This window comes from Acanthochromis polyacanthus, chromosome 23 (assembly GCF_021347895.1).
Source record: "Acanthochromis polyacanthus isolate Apoly-LR-REF ecotype Palm Island chromosome 23, KAUST_Apoly_ChrSc, whole genome shotgun sequence".
Classification (NCBI taxonomy): Eukaryota; Metazoa; Chordata; class Actinopteri; family Pomacentridae; genus Acanthochromis; species Acanthochromis polyacanthus.
In genome coordinates, this window is record NC_067135.1 from 830,247 (window position 1) to 844,777 (window position 14,531).

General features: G+C 45.5%; 1 protein-coding gene across 3 annotated transcripts in view; it reads left to right on the forward strand.

Annotated features, from left to right (window-relative positions):
* The window catches only part of LOC110971259 (uncharacterized), a 42,784-nt gene extending 30,818 nt beyond the window's left edge, over positions 1-11,966 (forward strand). For all 3 annotated transcript variants that reach the window (XM_051943971.1, XM_051943972.1, XM_051943973.1), the window contains 7 exons: positions 368-3,367; positions 3,439-3,511; positions 4,054-4,206; positions 4,282-4,476; positions 4,894-5,004; positions 6,332-6,453; positions 11,086-11,966. In XM_051943971.1, the coding sequence (XP_051799931.1) occupies positions 368-3,367; positions 3,439-3,511; positions 4,054-4,206; positions 4,282-4,476; positions 4,894-5,004; positions 6,332-6,453; positions 11,086-11,148 (3,717 nt within the window). In that variant the 3' untranslated portion in view covers positions 11,149-11,966. The remainder of the gene's footprint in view (positions 1-367; positions 3,368-3,438; positions 3,512-4,053; positions 4,207-4,281; positions 4,477-4,893; positions 5,005-6,331; positions 6,454-11,085) is intronic.
* Positions 11,967-14,531: the final 2,565 nt, after the last annotated feature.

Here is a 14,531-nt window from a genome sequence, read left to right on the forward strand (position 1 = left end):
TACTTTCTGAATGATTGTGATTCTTTTTACTGCAATGACTTCCTAATGACTAATGTGCTAAATAAAATAAAATCATCTTGAGCAGACTTAACTATTTTATCTTGTTTTTTCTGAATTTGTTTTCATGATTTGTATAAATTTGACATTAGTTTTATCGTGAAGCTCTTTGTTACTTAGTTTTCTCGAAATAAAGTTATTATTTGAATGTCTGTGTTCATAAATGAAGCAGACCTGCAGCCCTGAATGATGGCTTCTGTTTTTCCTTCCAGTTCTTGTTAACAGCAGCGTTTGTCAGTAAAGTCTCAGTTCTGTCTGTTGGTCTGCAAGTAGACTGTTTGTTCAGACGTTCTTCTTTGTCCTCCATCAGGATCCGAGTGATTTCACAGCCGACGTTGTTTCCTCAGACTTCTTTTCATTCGACGAGCAGAGTTTTAACTTGGAGGACTTTGTCACCGTTGATGAAATCGTTGAGGACGACCAAAGCTCCTCTTCATCGAGGCGGACCTCCAGAGAAGGACGAGGGCGAGAAAGCTCCGACGCTGCCAAACAGACCTCAACCAGGTCCTCTAAAGACTCCAAGAGCTCGGCCTCTTCATCCTGCTCTTCGTCCAAACCCACTAAAGCCTCCGTGAGAAGCAGCTCATCTTCTAGCTCAAAGTCTGCGTCGCCAAAGAGGCACCAAGACTCATCAAAGCCCAGCAGATCCCACATCAAACCCTCTGCTGCTGGTAGAACCTCAGCTGAACCTCCGGTCTCCTCCGGTCACAGAGCTCAGCCGAGCAGCACCAAGTCTCCAGCCAGAGCGTCGCAGTCTTCATCCTCAGGCCGCCGGACGCGATCAGCAAAGACGGCAGCAGGAAGTCATCAGTCGCACAGAGAAGAGGAAAAACCCACAGAGAGCGCAGCGGCAAGGTCTGACCACCAGGTGTCAGCAGAGAGCGCTGCTGCAAAAACTGTGGAGTCAGAGACGGAAACAGAAGCTTCATCAGAGATGCTTCCTCCTGCACAGAGACAGGAGTCAGAGGTGACGAGTCGAACACAGAGTCTGCAGAACGAGTCGCTCAGAGAGGAGGAGATGAGCAAAGAAAGGAAAAAGGAGGAAGCTGACAAACACACAGAGGAGGAGGAGGAAGAAGAAGATTACCAAATCCTGGATTCAGTGGAGGAGCAAACAGACGAACAGACGACTGAAGAGAATCCAGATGAAGCTCAGTCAGAGCAGAGACTGGATGATGGAGTCCAGCAGGTCCTGGACAGGGTGGAGGAAGAAGGTGGAGCTCGTCCAGAGGAAGGAAACGCTTCAGTCCGTGTGCTGGAGAGCATCACCGAAGACCAGGAAGCTGCAGCTGAAGACGACCAACATCCGATGGAAGTGAAACAGCCGACGGATAAAAACCCGAGCAGAGCAGTGGACAGCTCTGATAAATCTGCTGCTGAAGATTCAGCCGATCAGAATCAAGACACAAGAAGCAGGAAATCTGCGAGGAGCGGAGAAAGGAGGACCAGAGACCAAGAAATGCCTTCAGAAGAATCCTGCAAAGCCTTCAAAGATGCAGGTGGAAGCCCAGACAGTAAAGAAAAGCCTCCCAAAGGCCGAGACGACAAAGACGCTTCAACTGATGTTTCTGAACAAGGAACCTTTGAGATTCTGGATTCAGTGGAAGATCAGACCAGCACAGAAGGAGACGACCAGAAACCTCCCAGTGAGCAGAAACCTACAGGAGACACAACCACAGAAGAAGATCTGTTCCAGGTGATCGATTCTGTGGAAGATCAGACAGAGACGGAGTCAGAGAGCAACAACAAAGAGAGAAGAACCAAGAGAGGAGAAGCATCGGCAACTAAAAGAGACGAAAGACCAAGCAGGAGGACCCCGAGGACCAGAACATCTCGGAGTGAAGACAAAGAGAAATCACCAAAGAAAGCAGACAGGACGGTCAGAAAACACGAGACTGGAACAAAGGACAGCACTGCAGGAAAAGACAAGAAGGAGGACAAGGAAGAGACACTCAAAAAGACGGTAGATTCTGTGGACGGAGCCTCCACCACAGAAAGGTCTGGTAGAAGAAGATCCACCAGAGGAAACAAAGAGGAGAAAAAGACGCCGAGTCACACAGAAGCCACCGAAAAGCCCGACAGAGAAGAAGAGATCACCTACGAGATTTTAGACTCCGTGGAGGACGAGGCCGCCGTCGACGAACCCACCGTCAGCACGAGGTCCACCAGAGGACGAAGCCAAAGAACGAGCCGGAAAGAAGCTTCCAACGCAACAAAAGACGACACCAGAAGGAGACGAACACCTGCCAGAGGTTCACAGAAACCAAACGAGGAGAAAGCAGCTGCAAAAGAGAGAACACCAACGAAGAAGAAGAGCGGCGCAGGTGAGGAGGAGGCCACCTATGAAATATTAGACTCTGTGGAGGACGATCAGCCAACAACTGGAGGAAAACCACGAAGGGGACGACCAAAGAAAGACGTTAAAACGGCTAAAAAACCCAACAAAGCAGCCGCCGCAGACGAAGAAGAAGAAGAAGAAGACGCTTATCAGGTTCTGGACTCTGTCGGGGACGAAACAGTGGACGATCAGCGTCACACAGACGAATCCAAGAGTCCAGTTTGTGAAGATGACGGCAGAAAAACAAAGAAAAGCTCAACATCGTTGATAAACGAGGAGGAGGAGGAGCCGATGTACCAGATCGTAGATTCTCTGGAAGACGATCAAGAAGAGAAGACGAACACAGAAGAGTCAGACAGACGGACGACGGAAAGAAGCTGGACTAAAGATGAAGATCCTGCAGCAGAAACAGGAGACCTAGAACCTGGAGGAACCTCAGCAGCAGAAGCAGTGGAGGAGAACCTGCAGCAGACAGGTGAGCTTCATCCAGCTGCTGCAGAAAACAAGGAAAAGAGTCCAGAACCAGACGAAGCCTCGACCAAGAAGAAACAGGAAGCGGCTTTGGAAAGCTCTCTGAACCTGGACGAAGTGAGCGAGGAGGAGGAGGATTACCCCGACGACAGCACCGAGGAGGAGGAGCTGAAGAAGAAACAGAAGCAGATGAAGAAGCAGCATGAGGAGAGGAGGAGCAGGGAGAGAGAGGAGAGGCAGCCGAGGAGTCGCAGAAGAGGAGAAGGAAGCAGCGTCGCCGTGACGACCAGGATGGAGGCCGACGGCCAGCAGCTGCTGACTCTGGATGAGGTGGGAGGAGACGGAGACGGGCGGCGTCCGGAGATCACGGAGGGAGAGCTGCAGGAACTCGTCACTCTGGATGAGATCTGTGAAGAAGAGGAGGGAAAGGCGGAGCTCAGCATGCCAGAGCCCCGCCCACTCTGCCAGGAGAGCCAATCAGAGGCCTCCTCAAACCCACAGGTGAAGATTCAAACAACGGCTTTATTCTCCTGCAGAAACTGAGATGCTGAACATGTTGTGTCTGTTTTCAGGCTGCAGATGAAGAAGAAGAGAAAACCTCAAAATCTGTTAAACGGAAACACGAAGACGACGACAGCAGCGCAGGTGAGTTATCCACGTTCCACCTCTCTTCTTGGATGGATGGTGGAACATCTTCTTGAACCTACCAGAGGTTCAAGAGGTTGAACTTTATGGAACAGAAAACTTCTGCTTCAGGACACCAGATCACTGATGCATTCTGGTCATTTTATGGTCTTTAAAGTCTGATGATGGTTCAGATTTACCTTTTAATGGAGAATCACAGTAGAGCAGAATAATTATAATCAACTTTATCAGTGTTTTATAGATTACAAAATAAAAGCATCAGAAAGTGATGATCAAACATGAAGACCATAAAATGGAGTTAATTTTACCGTCGACTACAACTCCCATGATGCATTTCTGTCAGTCGTCCCTCACAGAGCTGAAGATGCTGTTATGTAACAGAAAAAGATCACATGATGGAGAAAAGTAATGATTTAATCTGCAGTTTGTGTCTGAAGTCCGTCTGCAGCAGAGGCTCATGGGTAATGTAGTCGTTTGACTGTTGAACCTTTCTGCAGGTTTGTTTTCAGTCTGATGTGTGTGTGAACCTGTTTGATTTGTAGTTCTGGAGCAAAGCGTGAACTTTGTGACGGTGGACGAGGTGGGAGACGCCGAAGACGAGGAGAAGGAGGAGACAGAGAAGGAGGAGACGAAGGAGGAGGCGAGGACACCCAGGACCAGAGGCCGACCCAAGAAGAGGAGCAGACAGAGTGCTGGTAACAACCACAGCTGCATCTGCTGCTCAGTCCAGTAGAAACAGGAAACTCATCATTTATCTTCTCGTCCTGCAGTGAGAAAATCCACCAGAGGGAAGACGGAGACTCCAGAAGAAGAAGGAAGCGTGGATTCTTCTGCAGCGCAGAGCGACGAGCCGCCCATCCAGAGGACGGAGGTGGAAGCAGCGAGTGGAGCCCAGGAGGAGGCTGCCTCTGCTGGGCAGCAGCTGGAAGGACATCTGGAGGAGGAGGAGGGACGGAGCAGCGACGGTAAAGTTCAGCTCCAGATACACTCTGAACGTCCAGATGAACTCTGAGGAGCACAACAGGAAGTAGAAGATCAGACGTCTGTGGAGACACGAGTCTGACTGTCAGCAACATGTTTAATATCCATGAAGTAGATCCACGTCTTTAACCTCTGAAGCACCAAAGCTGCAGCTTTAAATGAAACCATTTATCTGGACAGGAACTGATCAGTCAGAAAACATCAGATTTTCAGGTTTCTGACTGTCCCTGAACTCACCACGTGTGACTTTCAGTTCTACCAGGAAATAAACCCAAATCTCAGCTTAAACTGGTATAAAGTACCACATAAACTACATGTTTTCATAACTGTGAAGTAGATCAGATGTTCCAGGTTGGTCCTCTGAGCTTCTCAACGTTCTTCCATGTTCTTCTTCTTCTCAGCCGACAAGAAACGCAGGAAGCAGCTGATCGGACCTGAAGCGAAGAAACCTCGATGTCAGTCTGCTGGTGGAGAATTCAGTCTGCCTCCATTCAGCAGCAGCACACCCCTGGGTGAACACAACTACACAATAACACAGTAACACAGCTACACAGTAACACAGCTACACAGTAACACAGCTACACAGTAACACAGCTACACAATAACACAGCTACACAATAACACAGCTACACAGTAACACAGCTACACAATAACACAGCTACACAGTAACACAGCTACACAGTAACACAGCTACACAGTAACACAGCTACACAGTAACACAGCTACACAGTAACACAGCTACACAGTAACACAATAACACAGCTACACAGTAACACAGCTACACAATAACACAGCTACACAGTAACACAGCTACACAGTAACACAGCTACACAGTAACACAATAACACAGCTACACAGTAACACAATAACACAGCTACACAGTAACACAGCTACACAACTGCACAACTACACAATAACACAGCGACACAGTAACACAGCTGCACAGTAACACAATAACACAGCTACACAATAACACAGCTACACAATAACACAGCTGCACAATAACACAATAACACAGCTACACAGTAACACAGCTACACAATAACACAATAACACAGCTACACAATAACACAATAACACAGCTACACAATAACACAGCTGCACAATAACACAATAACACAGCTACACAGTAACACAGCTACACAATAACACAATAACACAGCTACACAATAACACAGCTACACAGTAACACAGCTACACAGTAACACAGCTACACAGTAACACAACTACACAGTAACACAGCTACACAATAACACAGCTACACAGTAACACAACTACACAGTAACACAGCTACACAATAACACAATAACACAGTAACACAATAACACAGTAACACAGCTACACAGTAACACAGCTACACAATAACACAACTACACAGTAACACAGCTACACAATAACACAGCTACACAGTAACACAGCTACACAATAACTCAACTACACAGTAACACAGCTACACAACTACACAGTAACACAGCTACACAATAACACAGCTACACAACTGCACAACTACACAATAACACAGCTACACAATAACACAGCTACACAATAACACAGCTACACAATAACACAGCTACACAATAACACAGCTACACAATAACACAGCTACACAGTAACACAGCTACACAATAACACAACTATACAACAACACAACACAACTACACGATAAGACAACTACACAATAACACTACTATACAATAACACAACTATACAATAACCCTACCACACAGCTGTACAATAACACTACACAACTTCACACTGATAGACTGTAACACAACAACTGAACACGATGACCTCACAGACCACTACTCTGGGTTCCTCATGGTTGTGTTTGTTCTCCAGGTGTGGAGTTTGTGGTTCCTAAGTCGGGTTTTTTCTGTGAGCTGTGTTCTGTTTTCTACCTGAATGAGATCAGCGCCAAGGAGACGCACTGCAGCAGCCAGAGACACTACGACAACCTGCAGGTCTGAGGACACACTGACACACACACACACACTGAAACACACACTGAAACACAGACGACATTTAGGTTTCTATGTGTTTGTTTTTAACAAGTTCTCACACAAACATCTGATATAAAAAGTTAATTATCTTCCGTGTCATATTTATTCTACTCCTGGACCGCTGTCAGTCATTATTATTTACTTTCTAACTCTTTATGACTCATAAAAGACATTTTAAAAATTGGAATTATGATTAAATAAATCTACAGTTTACACTGGTTGCTTCAAATTATGATTAAATTATTGATAAATTCTATAAACCATATTTGTATATTTTCTATGAAATGTATTAAATGATATCTAAAAAATATTTTAACAGTTTTATGATTGGCCTCCGTCGGTCAGAGTCGACTATGGGTATAGCATCCTAGTTGTGTACTTGGCTGAAGCTTCGGTGACTATGGCTGTGAAGACCGATGCGTAAATGGCAGTCCTTGTTGCAAGTGTTACATGTGTATGCTGTCTGTTGGACAGAGCTGACACAAAGCTTTCTGCGGGCCCGCCTCTCTGTGGCGGCTTGTGTCAGCTTCTCTTCTCCTGTTTTGAGGTGCTTGGTCACGGCTCCTCTCCATTGTGACCGATCAGCTGCAAGATTTTCCCAGCCTTCATGTCACGCTTCACAACGTCACGGTATCGCAGCTATGGGCGTCCAGTGCGTCTGCTTCCAGTGGCCAGCTCACCATACAATAAGTCTTTGGGGATGCGGCCGTCTGGCATGTGGTAAACGTGGCCTAGCCAGCGGAGTCTGCGTTGCCTGAGTAAGGTGAACATGCTAGACAGACCCGCACGAGACAAGACCTCTGTGTTTGGGACTTTGTCTTGCCACGAAATTCCCAGGATGCGGCGGAGGCTTCTCATGTGGAAGGTGTTCAGGCGCCTTTCTTGTCTGGCGTATGTCGTCCATGTCTCGCTACCGTATAGCAGTGTACTGATGACACAGGCATTGTACACTGCCATCTTGGTCTTCACTGTGAGCATGGGGTTGGACCACGCACGTGTAGTGAGGTGTGCAATTGTGGTAGCCGCCTTTCCAATGCTCTGTCAAGCTCCATGTCCTAGGATAGGTTGTCGGTGACAGTGGAACCTGGGTACGTGAAATGATGGACCACATCAAGCTCGTAATCATCGATGGTAATGGTTGGGTGTGTTTTTGTTACTTGTCCCAGGACGTTAGTCTTTTTCAGGCTGATGGTAAGCCCAAAGTCTTTACAGGCCTGGGAGAAATGGTCCATCAGTGACTGAAGTTCTTGCTGAGTGTGGGATCCTACTGCTGCGTCGTCAGCAAATAGCATGTCTCTTATCAAGGCTTCATGCACTTTGGTCGTGGCTCGGAGGCGAGCAAGATTGAAAAGCCTGCCATCTGATCTTGTATGCAGGTACATCCCTTCTTTTGATGTGCCAAATGCATGTTTTAGAAGCAAGGCAAAGAAGATTCCAAAAATGTTTGGGGCAAGTATGCAGCCCTGTTTGATGCCACTGCTGATGTTGAATGGCTCAGAGGTGCTGCAGTTAAACTGCACAGTACCCTGCACTAGGGCTGGACCCGAATATCCGAATATTCGTTCGCTACAGCACTATCCGGCTATTAATTTTGGTATCCGAATATTCCGTCGGACGTCACCGGGCGGAAAGAATATGCAGCGTTACTGTCTTCCCTCCGCCTTCGGCCCACATCGGCTCATCTCGTCCTGTGATCACATAAACATATACACATATGTCTATAACATATACACATATGTCGATGTGATCACCCCCTCCTCCCCCCAGACGAAAATATTCGGAGCTCGTCTCTTCCCTGCGCCTTCGGCCCATTTCGGCTCATCCCGCCGTGTTCTTCGGCTCATTTCGGCTCCTCCATTCGTGTCTGTAAACCCCACCCGAATGGCCGGGTGGCTGCCGACTCTGACATCATGCTTCACTTCGTTGCGTAAACACAAGACAAGATGCTGAAGACCGGTGTTTGGGAATTCTTCAGTTTAACTAAAGACTAAACGAGGGCAAAATGTGAACCCGGGAGACCAGACGAATGGATCCGACTATTCGGGCTGTCTCTGTCGCCGCTGCCGCGCCACCACACGAACGGATCCGAATATTCGGGCCGTCTCCGCCACCGCGGCGCGCACCCCCCCATGGGTGGAACCTTGCCACGGTGGAACCTTTTGGGATGGAGCCTGACCTTGCAACACACCAGGGAGTGGTCTGTGTCACAGTCTGCGCTGTGGTAAGAGCGTGTGTGGTGGACGTTCTTGATAGCGGTTCATCTGACCAGGATAAGATCCAGTTGATGCCAGTGCTTTGAGCGCGGGTGTTTCCAGGAGACCTTGTGCTGGGGTTTGGTCTTGATAAAGGAGTTGGCTATGCAGAGGTTGTGATAAGTGCATAGCTCGAGCAGTCTCTGGCCATTGTTGTTCATCTTGCCGATGCCAAACTTTCCAAGGCAAGAAGGCCACGATCCTTGATCAGCTCCTACTCTGGCGTTGAAGTCGCCCAAAAGTATAAGTTGTTCCTTGTTTGTGATGTTGCTGATCGTGGCTGCGAGTTGATCATAAAACTCGTCTTTAATGTCAGGTGTAGCGGAGAGTGTTGGAGCATACACGCTGACGAGAGTGACAGGGCCTGCCGTGGTGTTCAGGCGTAGAGTGAGGAGTCGTTCTGAGCCGTTGTTGCCTGGCTCTACCATATTCAGCAGGTTGTTCCTCACTGCAAAGCCCACTCCATGCTGCTGTGGTTCGTCGGAGCTCTTTCCCTGCCAGAAGAAGGTGTAGTCTTTCTCCTTTAGTGTTCCAGAGTCTGCAAGTCGCGTTTATTATAAGGTGGCAATGTCCACATGAAGCCTCCTCAGCTCGTCACTGATGACAGCCATTTTCCTAGAGTTGCTGACGTCCTGCAGGTCTTCCAAGAGACCCGTCAGCATTGTCCTAACGTTCCAGCAGCCTAGTTTCAGGGCTGATTTCTTTTTATGATTTTTGTTGTTGCCTGGTACAAAGTTTGTGGTCTGCCTGTCGGATGTCTCCTGATCTCCATGCACCCAATGAAGAAGGCAAACCGTAGCGGGACAGCACCTTACTGACTGGGGGCTGCCCAGCTTGAGGCGGGCGGTAGCTGTCCAGTGGGACTCCAAGATCACTCCCACCAACAAGAACGGCCCCTGGCGCTTCACTCTACGCCAATCGAACAGTAGCTTATCACCGGTAAACTGCCGTTCTCCGTGTTGTCGACGCCATGGGCGTAGCTGGAGTGTCCTCTCTAGGTGTGGTGCAAGGCGTGTTGGTGTGTGGTGTAATTGGATTCTAGCCTGGGCAGTGTTTTAGGGAGGACAGGCTGTTGCCCATATATCATGTCCCCCCTCTCCACGTCACTGATGAGGCCAAAGGAACAACAGGGTCGTTACAGTTTGGGGCCAGTGCCATTGCAGGAGCTGCCAGAACGGGTTGAATACAACTTCGAGCTGCCTTAGGGACTCCGACTCCGGATTTTTCCTCGAGGTTTACTCCTGAAGCCTTTTCCATGAGTGAATATAGCCTCAAGGCAGCGGAAGTTTGAGATAAGGGTTTTACTTTCCCTCGGCAAACTGCGTTCCCAGGCTGAACTCCACCTGCCCTTGGTGCCACCACTAGATAGAACCCTATCTACCCTGTGCTGTAACCCTAGCAGGGGTGGCTGCGGGGCTGCGGACACTTGCCAAAGGTGTCACCCCAGACTCTGGTGGGCGGGGTCGTCCATGTCCCCGTGGTAGGCTGAGGTCCAATATGTCCTACCCCAGTGCCCATAATTTTAACAATGAATGATATAGAAACAGTTAAGCAATATAATTTTGTTATTGATAAATTCTGACGTATTTACATATTATGTTTAATGTTCTACACGTTTTGTTTTGTTTCTTTTGTTTTGTTTTTTCTTGTATATCTAAAATGTAATATGTATATTTTTATTTTTATATTTTAAATGACTTGAATTTTACGCAAATTCAAGTCATTTAAGTATCTTTATATTTTGTTTCTTTTGTTTTGTTTTCAGTTTTTCTTATATATATATATTAATTAATTCTTAGTTATTATTAAGAATGCAAATTCTTTTTAAATTGAAGTTTAGACCTGTTTTTTTGTCATAATTTAAATTTGTTCATTTTTTCTGTAGATATTTTCTGTAAAATACCAAATCACAGAAAATTTGTTTTTAAAAAAATTATTGAAAGCATAATTTTAAGTCTCTGTTATACATAATTTTAAATAAAAAATATTTTTTTGTCTGTATTTAATACAATAAAGCTGATTTTACAGCCAAATAAATGACTATTTGTCAAAATACAGATTTGTATTAATTTCCAGTCTGCATTAAATTAATACTTGTGATTTTACTGGATATTATCTGGAATTTAAATATGGAAAATGTGTTGACTTAAAATAAATGGTTGTTGAAAATGTTGTTATAATTTTACACAAATTTAAATCTTTCTGGGATTTTCTGAGTGACGTTGAATTGATCCAGCTGGACTTTATGGTGTATTTTTAGATCTGTTTATGTTCTATACACGTTATTTTAACGTTGTGATTTATGGTCAAACTCTGATGATTTCTATTCTTGTTTTTCCAGAAACATTACCAGAAGCTCAAACAGAAACTTTCAGGAACACAAAACCCTCAAAGTTGTGACTGACGGAGCAGAACGACTGAAGATCTTCACCTGGAGGAGAAAAGCCATCAGAGAAGGAAGCTGCTGCTGCTCATCACATGAAGTCCATCCTCTGGTTTATTCTGGCTTGAAGATGCCCGAATAAAATCAACAAAGAACTCAAGTGTGAAAGCGAACTTTATGATGAAATATTAAAAAGTGCAGCGATGATGAAACTACAAACTAAAGGTTTCAGCCTCGGTGCCTTCTTCTTCTTCGCTGCCTGCAGGTTTTGTCTCCAGGTTCATCATGAATTTGAGCGAAATTTGACTTTTAGACTCGACGGTTGTGCAGCAGAACGCCACCAGAGGGCGCCGCTGGTCCAGAGATGCACCGGGGCTGATGGGAAATGTAGGAAACGGAGTGTTACTGCTGTGAATGGGAGCCTGTTGACAAATGAAACGTAGAATTTAAGACGCTTTATTAGCCGCCATGCTAATGCTAACTAGCATCAACGCTGCAGCTTGAATTGATAAAGATTCGTTTGACCTTTGGAAAGACGAGTTCATGTGAAAAATACTTTTATTAGGAGTAACAATAAAAAACTAATGATTTAAATTCTTCATCGTTCAGTCCACAGTAGCGTTCAGGAGGCCAAAGAGCCACTTTTATGTCCGGATTGTGTTTTTATTTCTATGAAATCTTCACTGTTTTTACATCAAATAAATCTGTAATCCTCCGTTAGAACCTTGTTTTTACTTCAGTTAGTTGAACTCGTAGTAAAATCAGTAAATCTGAACATTAAAACGGGTCTTTTGTTCCAAACATCCAATAAAACCTGTTTTAATGTTTGTTACCTGGAACTGATGCTTTGGTTTCCATTAAAGGTGAATAAATGAACGAATGAATGAATGATGGTCAGCAGAAATGACAGAACCAACATGAGAACAGGTCAGGTGTCCATTTATTTTAGATATAAGACTTAAGTCTTTTTTGACAGTTTTGTAAAACTCATTTCAGACCATTTTTACATCATTCAGAAGCAGCTGAAAGTCGTTTTGGATGTTTTTTAAAAATACTCATTTTAGACAAATTCTAGTGAAAACTGGACTTTGTAGTGTCATAATAATCATGTTTATCATTGTTTGATTAATGATATATATAAATATATATACACACACACACACACACACACATATGTTTGTACTTCTATCTTAGTGAGGACATCCATAGGCGTAATGCATTTCAACACGGTCTCACGGGGATTCGTGAAACTGTTACGTAAATTTTTTGTTTCTTTTTCGTGCGCACCAACACGATTTCGTCATGTTTTTCGTGCCGCTCACCACGAAATGTTTTTCGTGTTGCTCACAACGAAACCCGCTGTGGTAATCACAGCTGAAAGTGGTTTATACCAGCGGATTCATGACGATCTAAGCTGTCCATCGGCGTATACTGCTTGTGTGATCGCGTTTGCGGCCGCCGGCCGCCGGACATTCTTGAAATTCCTATGCAAATTGGTAAGTGTACCACCGGCTTATGGTTAGGTTATGGTTAGGGTTATGGTTAGGGTTATGTTTAGGGACGATGTCATGCAAAATATAGCGTTGGATTCGCCATGGTTTTACATTAAAAATATAATACACACATTCGTTTGAAATACGTTCTGAGTGGCACGAAAAGTCCGCCGTTTAAAATACATTGGTGCGCATTTCGTGGTGAGCGGCACGAAAAACATGACGAAATCGTGTTGGTGCGCACGAAACCGAAACAAAAATTTACGTAACAGTTTCACGAATCCTCGTGAGATCGGGCTGTGCATTTCCTAGAGCCTTACCCTAACCTTAACTATCACAACTGATTGCCTAAACTTAATCCTTACCCTAACCCTAACCGAACCTCAATTCATACCTGTTCTCTAAAAACAAGTCTTCACCCTCAAACATGGCTGTTTCAAAGTGAGGACCGGCCAAAATGTCCTCACTTTGATAGTTAAATGCAGAAATTGGTCCTCACAATGGAGCAAGTACAAGAACACACACACACATACACTGCTCAGAAAAAATAAAAACACTTTTTAATCCTATGAGACAACACCAAACCGGAAGAGTTTACAGGTACGTTTATTATTCATTTCATAGTTTGTGTCAAACATTTTTTGAGTAATTTGTCCAATATTTTGAGTAAGTTATGACCATTTTGAGTCATATATTATGGGTCATTTATGACAGCTTTTAGTCAGTTAATTTTGACTCCTTTTGGATCAATTATTGTTCATTTTAAGTCATTACTGATGCATTTGTCCTGCATTTTCAGGGATGTTTGACCATTTTTATTCAATTATTTATAGTGAATTAGGGCTGCACAGTGGAGAAGTGGTTAGCCTCTTCGCCTTGCAGCACGAAGATCCCCAGTTCAAATCCCGGCCTGGGATCTTTCTGCCATTGCCAGAAGGTTTGCTGTGTCTCCCAGCACATTCTCAAGCGCATGGAGGAGATTCCAGGAGACAGGCAGTTAGTCTGGGAGAGCTGGACAGGACTGTAGAAGGTCCTCAACCCATCAGCAGGACAGCTATCTGCTCCTTTGTGCAAGGAGGACCAGGATGAGCACTGCAATAGCTCTACAAAATGAGCTCCAGCAGACCACTGGTGTGAATGTCTCTGACCAAACAATCAGAAAGAGATGTAATGAGAGTGGTCTGAGGGCCCAGCGTCCTCTAGTGCCCGCTGTGCTCGCTGACCGGCACCGTGGAGCTCGGCTGGCATTTGCCATAGAACACAGGAATCTGCAGGTCCACCACTGGTGCCCTGTGCTTTTCACAGATGAGAGCAGGTTCACCCTGAGCGCATGTGACAGACATGAAAGGGTCTGGAGAAGCCGTGGAGAACGTTATGCTGCCTGTAACATTGTTCAGCATGACTGGTTTGGTGGTGGGTCAGTGATGGTGTGGGGAGGCATATCCATGGAGGGACATAGAGACCTCTACAGGCTGGACAATGGCATTCTGACTGCCTTTAGGTATCAGGATGAAATCCTTTGACCCATTGTCAGACCCTACATTGGTGCAGTGGTCCTGGATTCCTTCTGGTGTAGACAATGCCCAGTCTTATGTGGTAAGAGAACTCATGCAGTTCCTGGAGGATGAAGGAACTGATACCATTAGCTGGCCCCCACGCTCACCTGACCTGAATCCAATAGAACACCTTTGGAACATTATGTTTTGTTCCATCCGACACCATCAGGTTGCTCCTCAGACTGTCCAGGAGCTCAGTGATGCCCTGGTCCAGTTCTGGGAGGAGATACCCCAGGACACCATCCATCGTCTCATTCAGAGCTTGTCCTGACATCGTCAGTCATGCATACAAGCACATGGAGGCCATACAAACTACTGAATACCATTTTGAGTTGCTGCCAAGGAATTTCAGAAA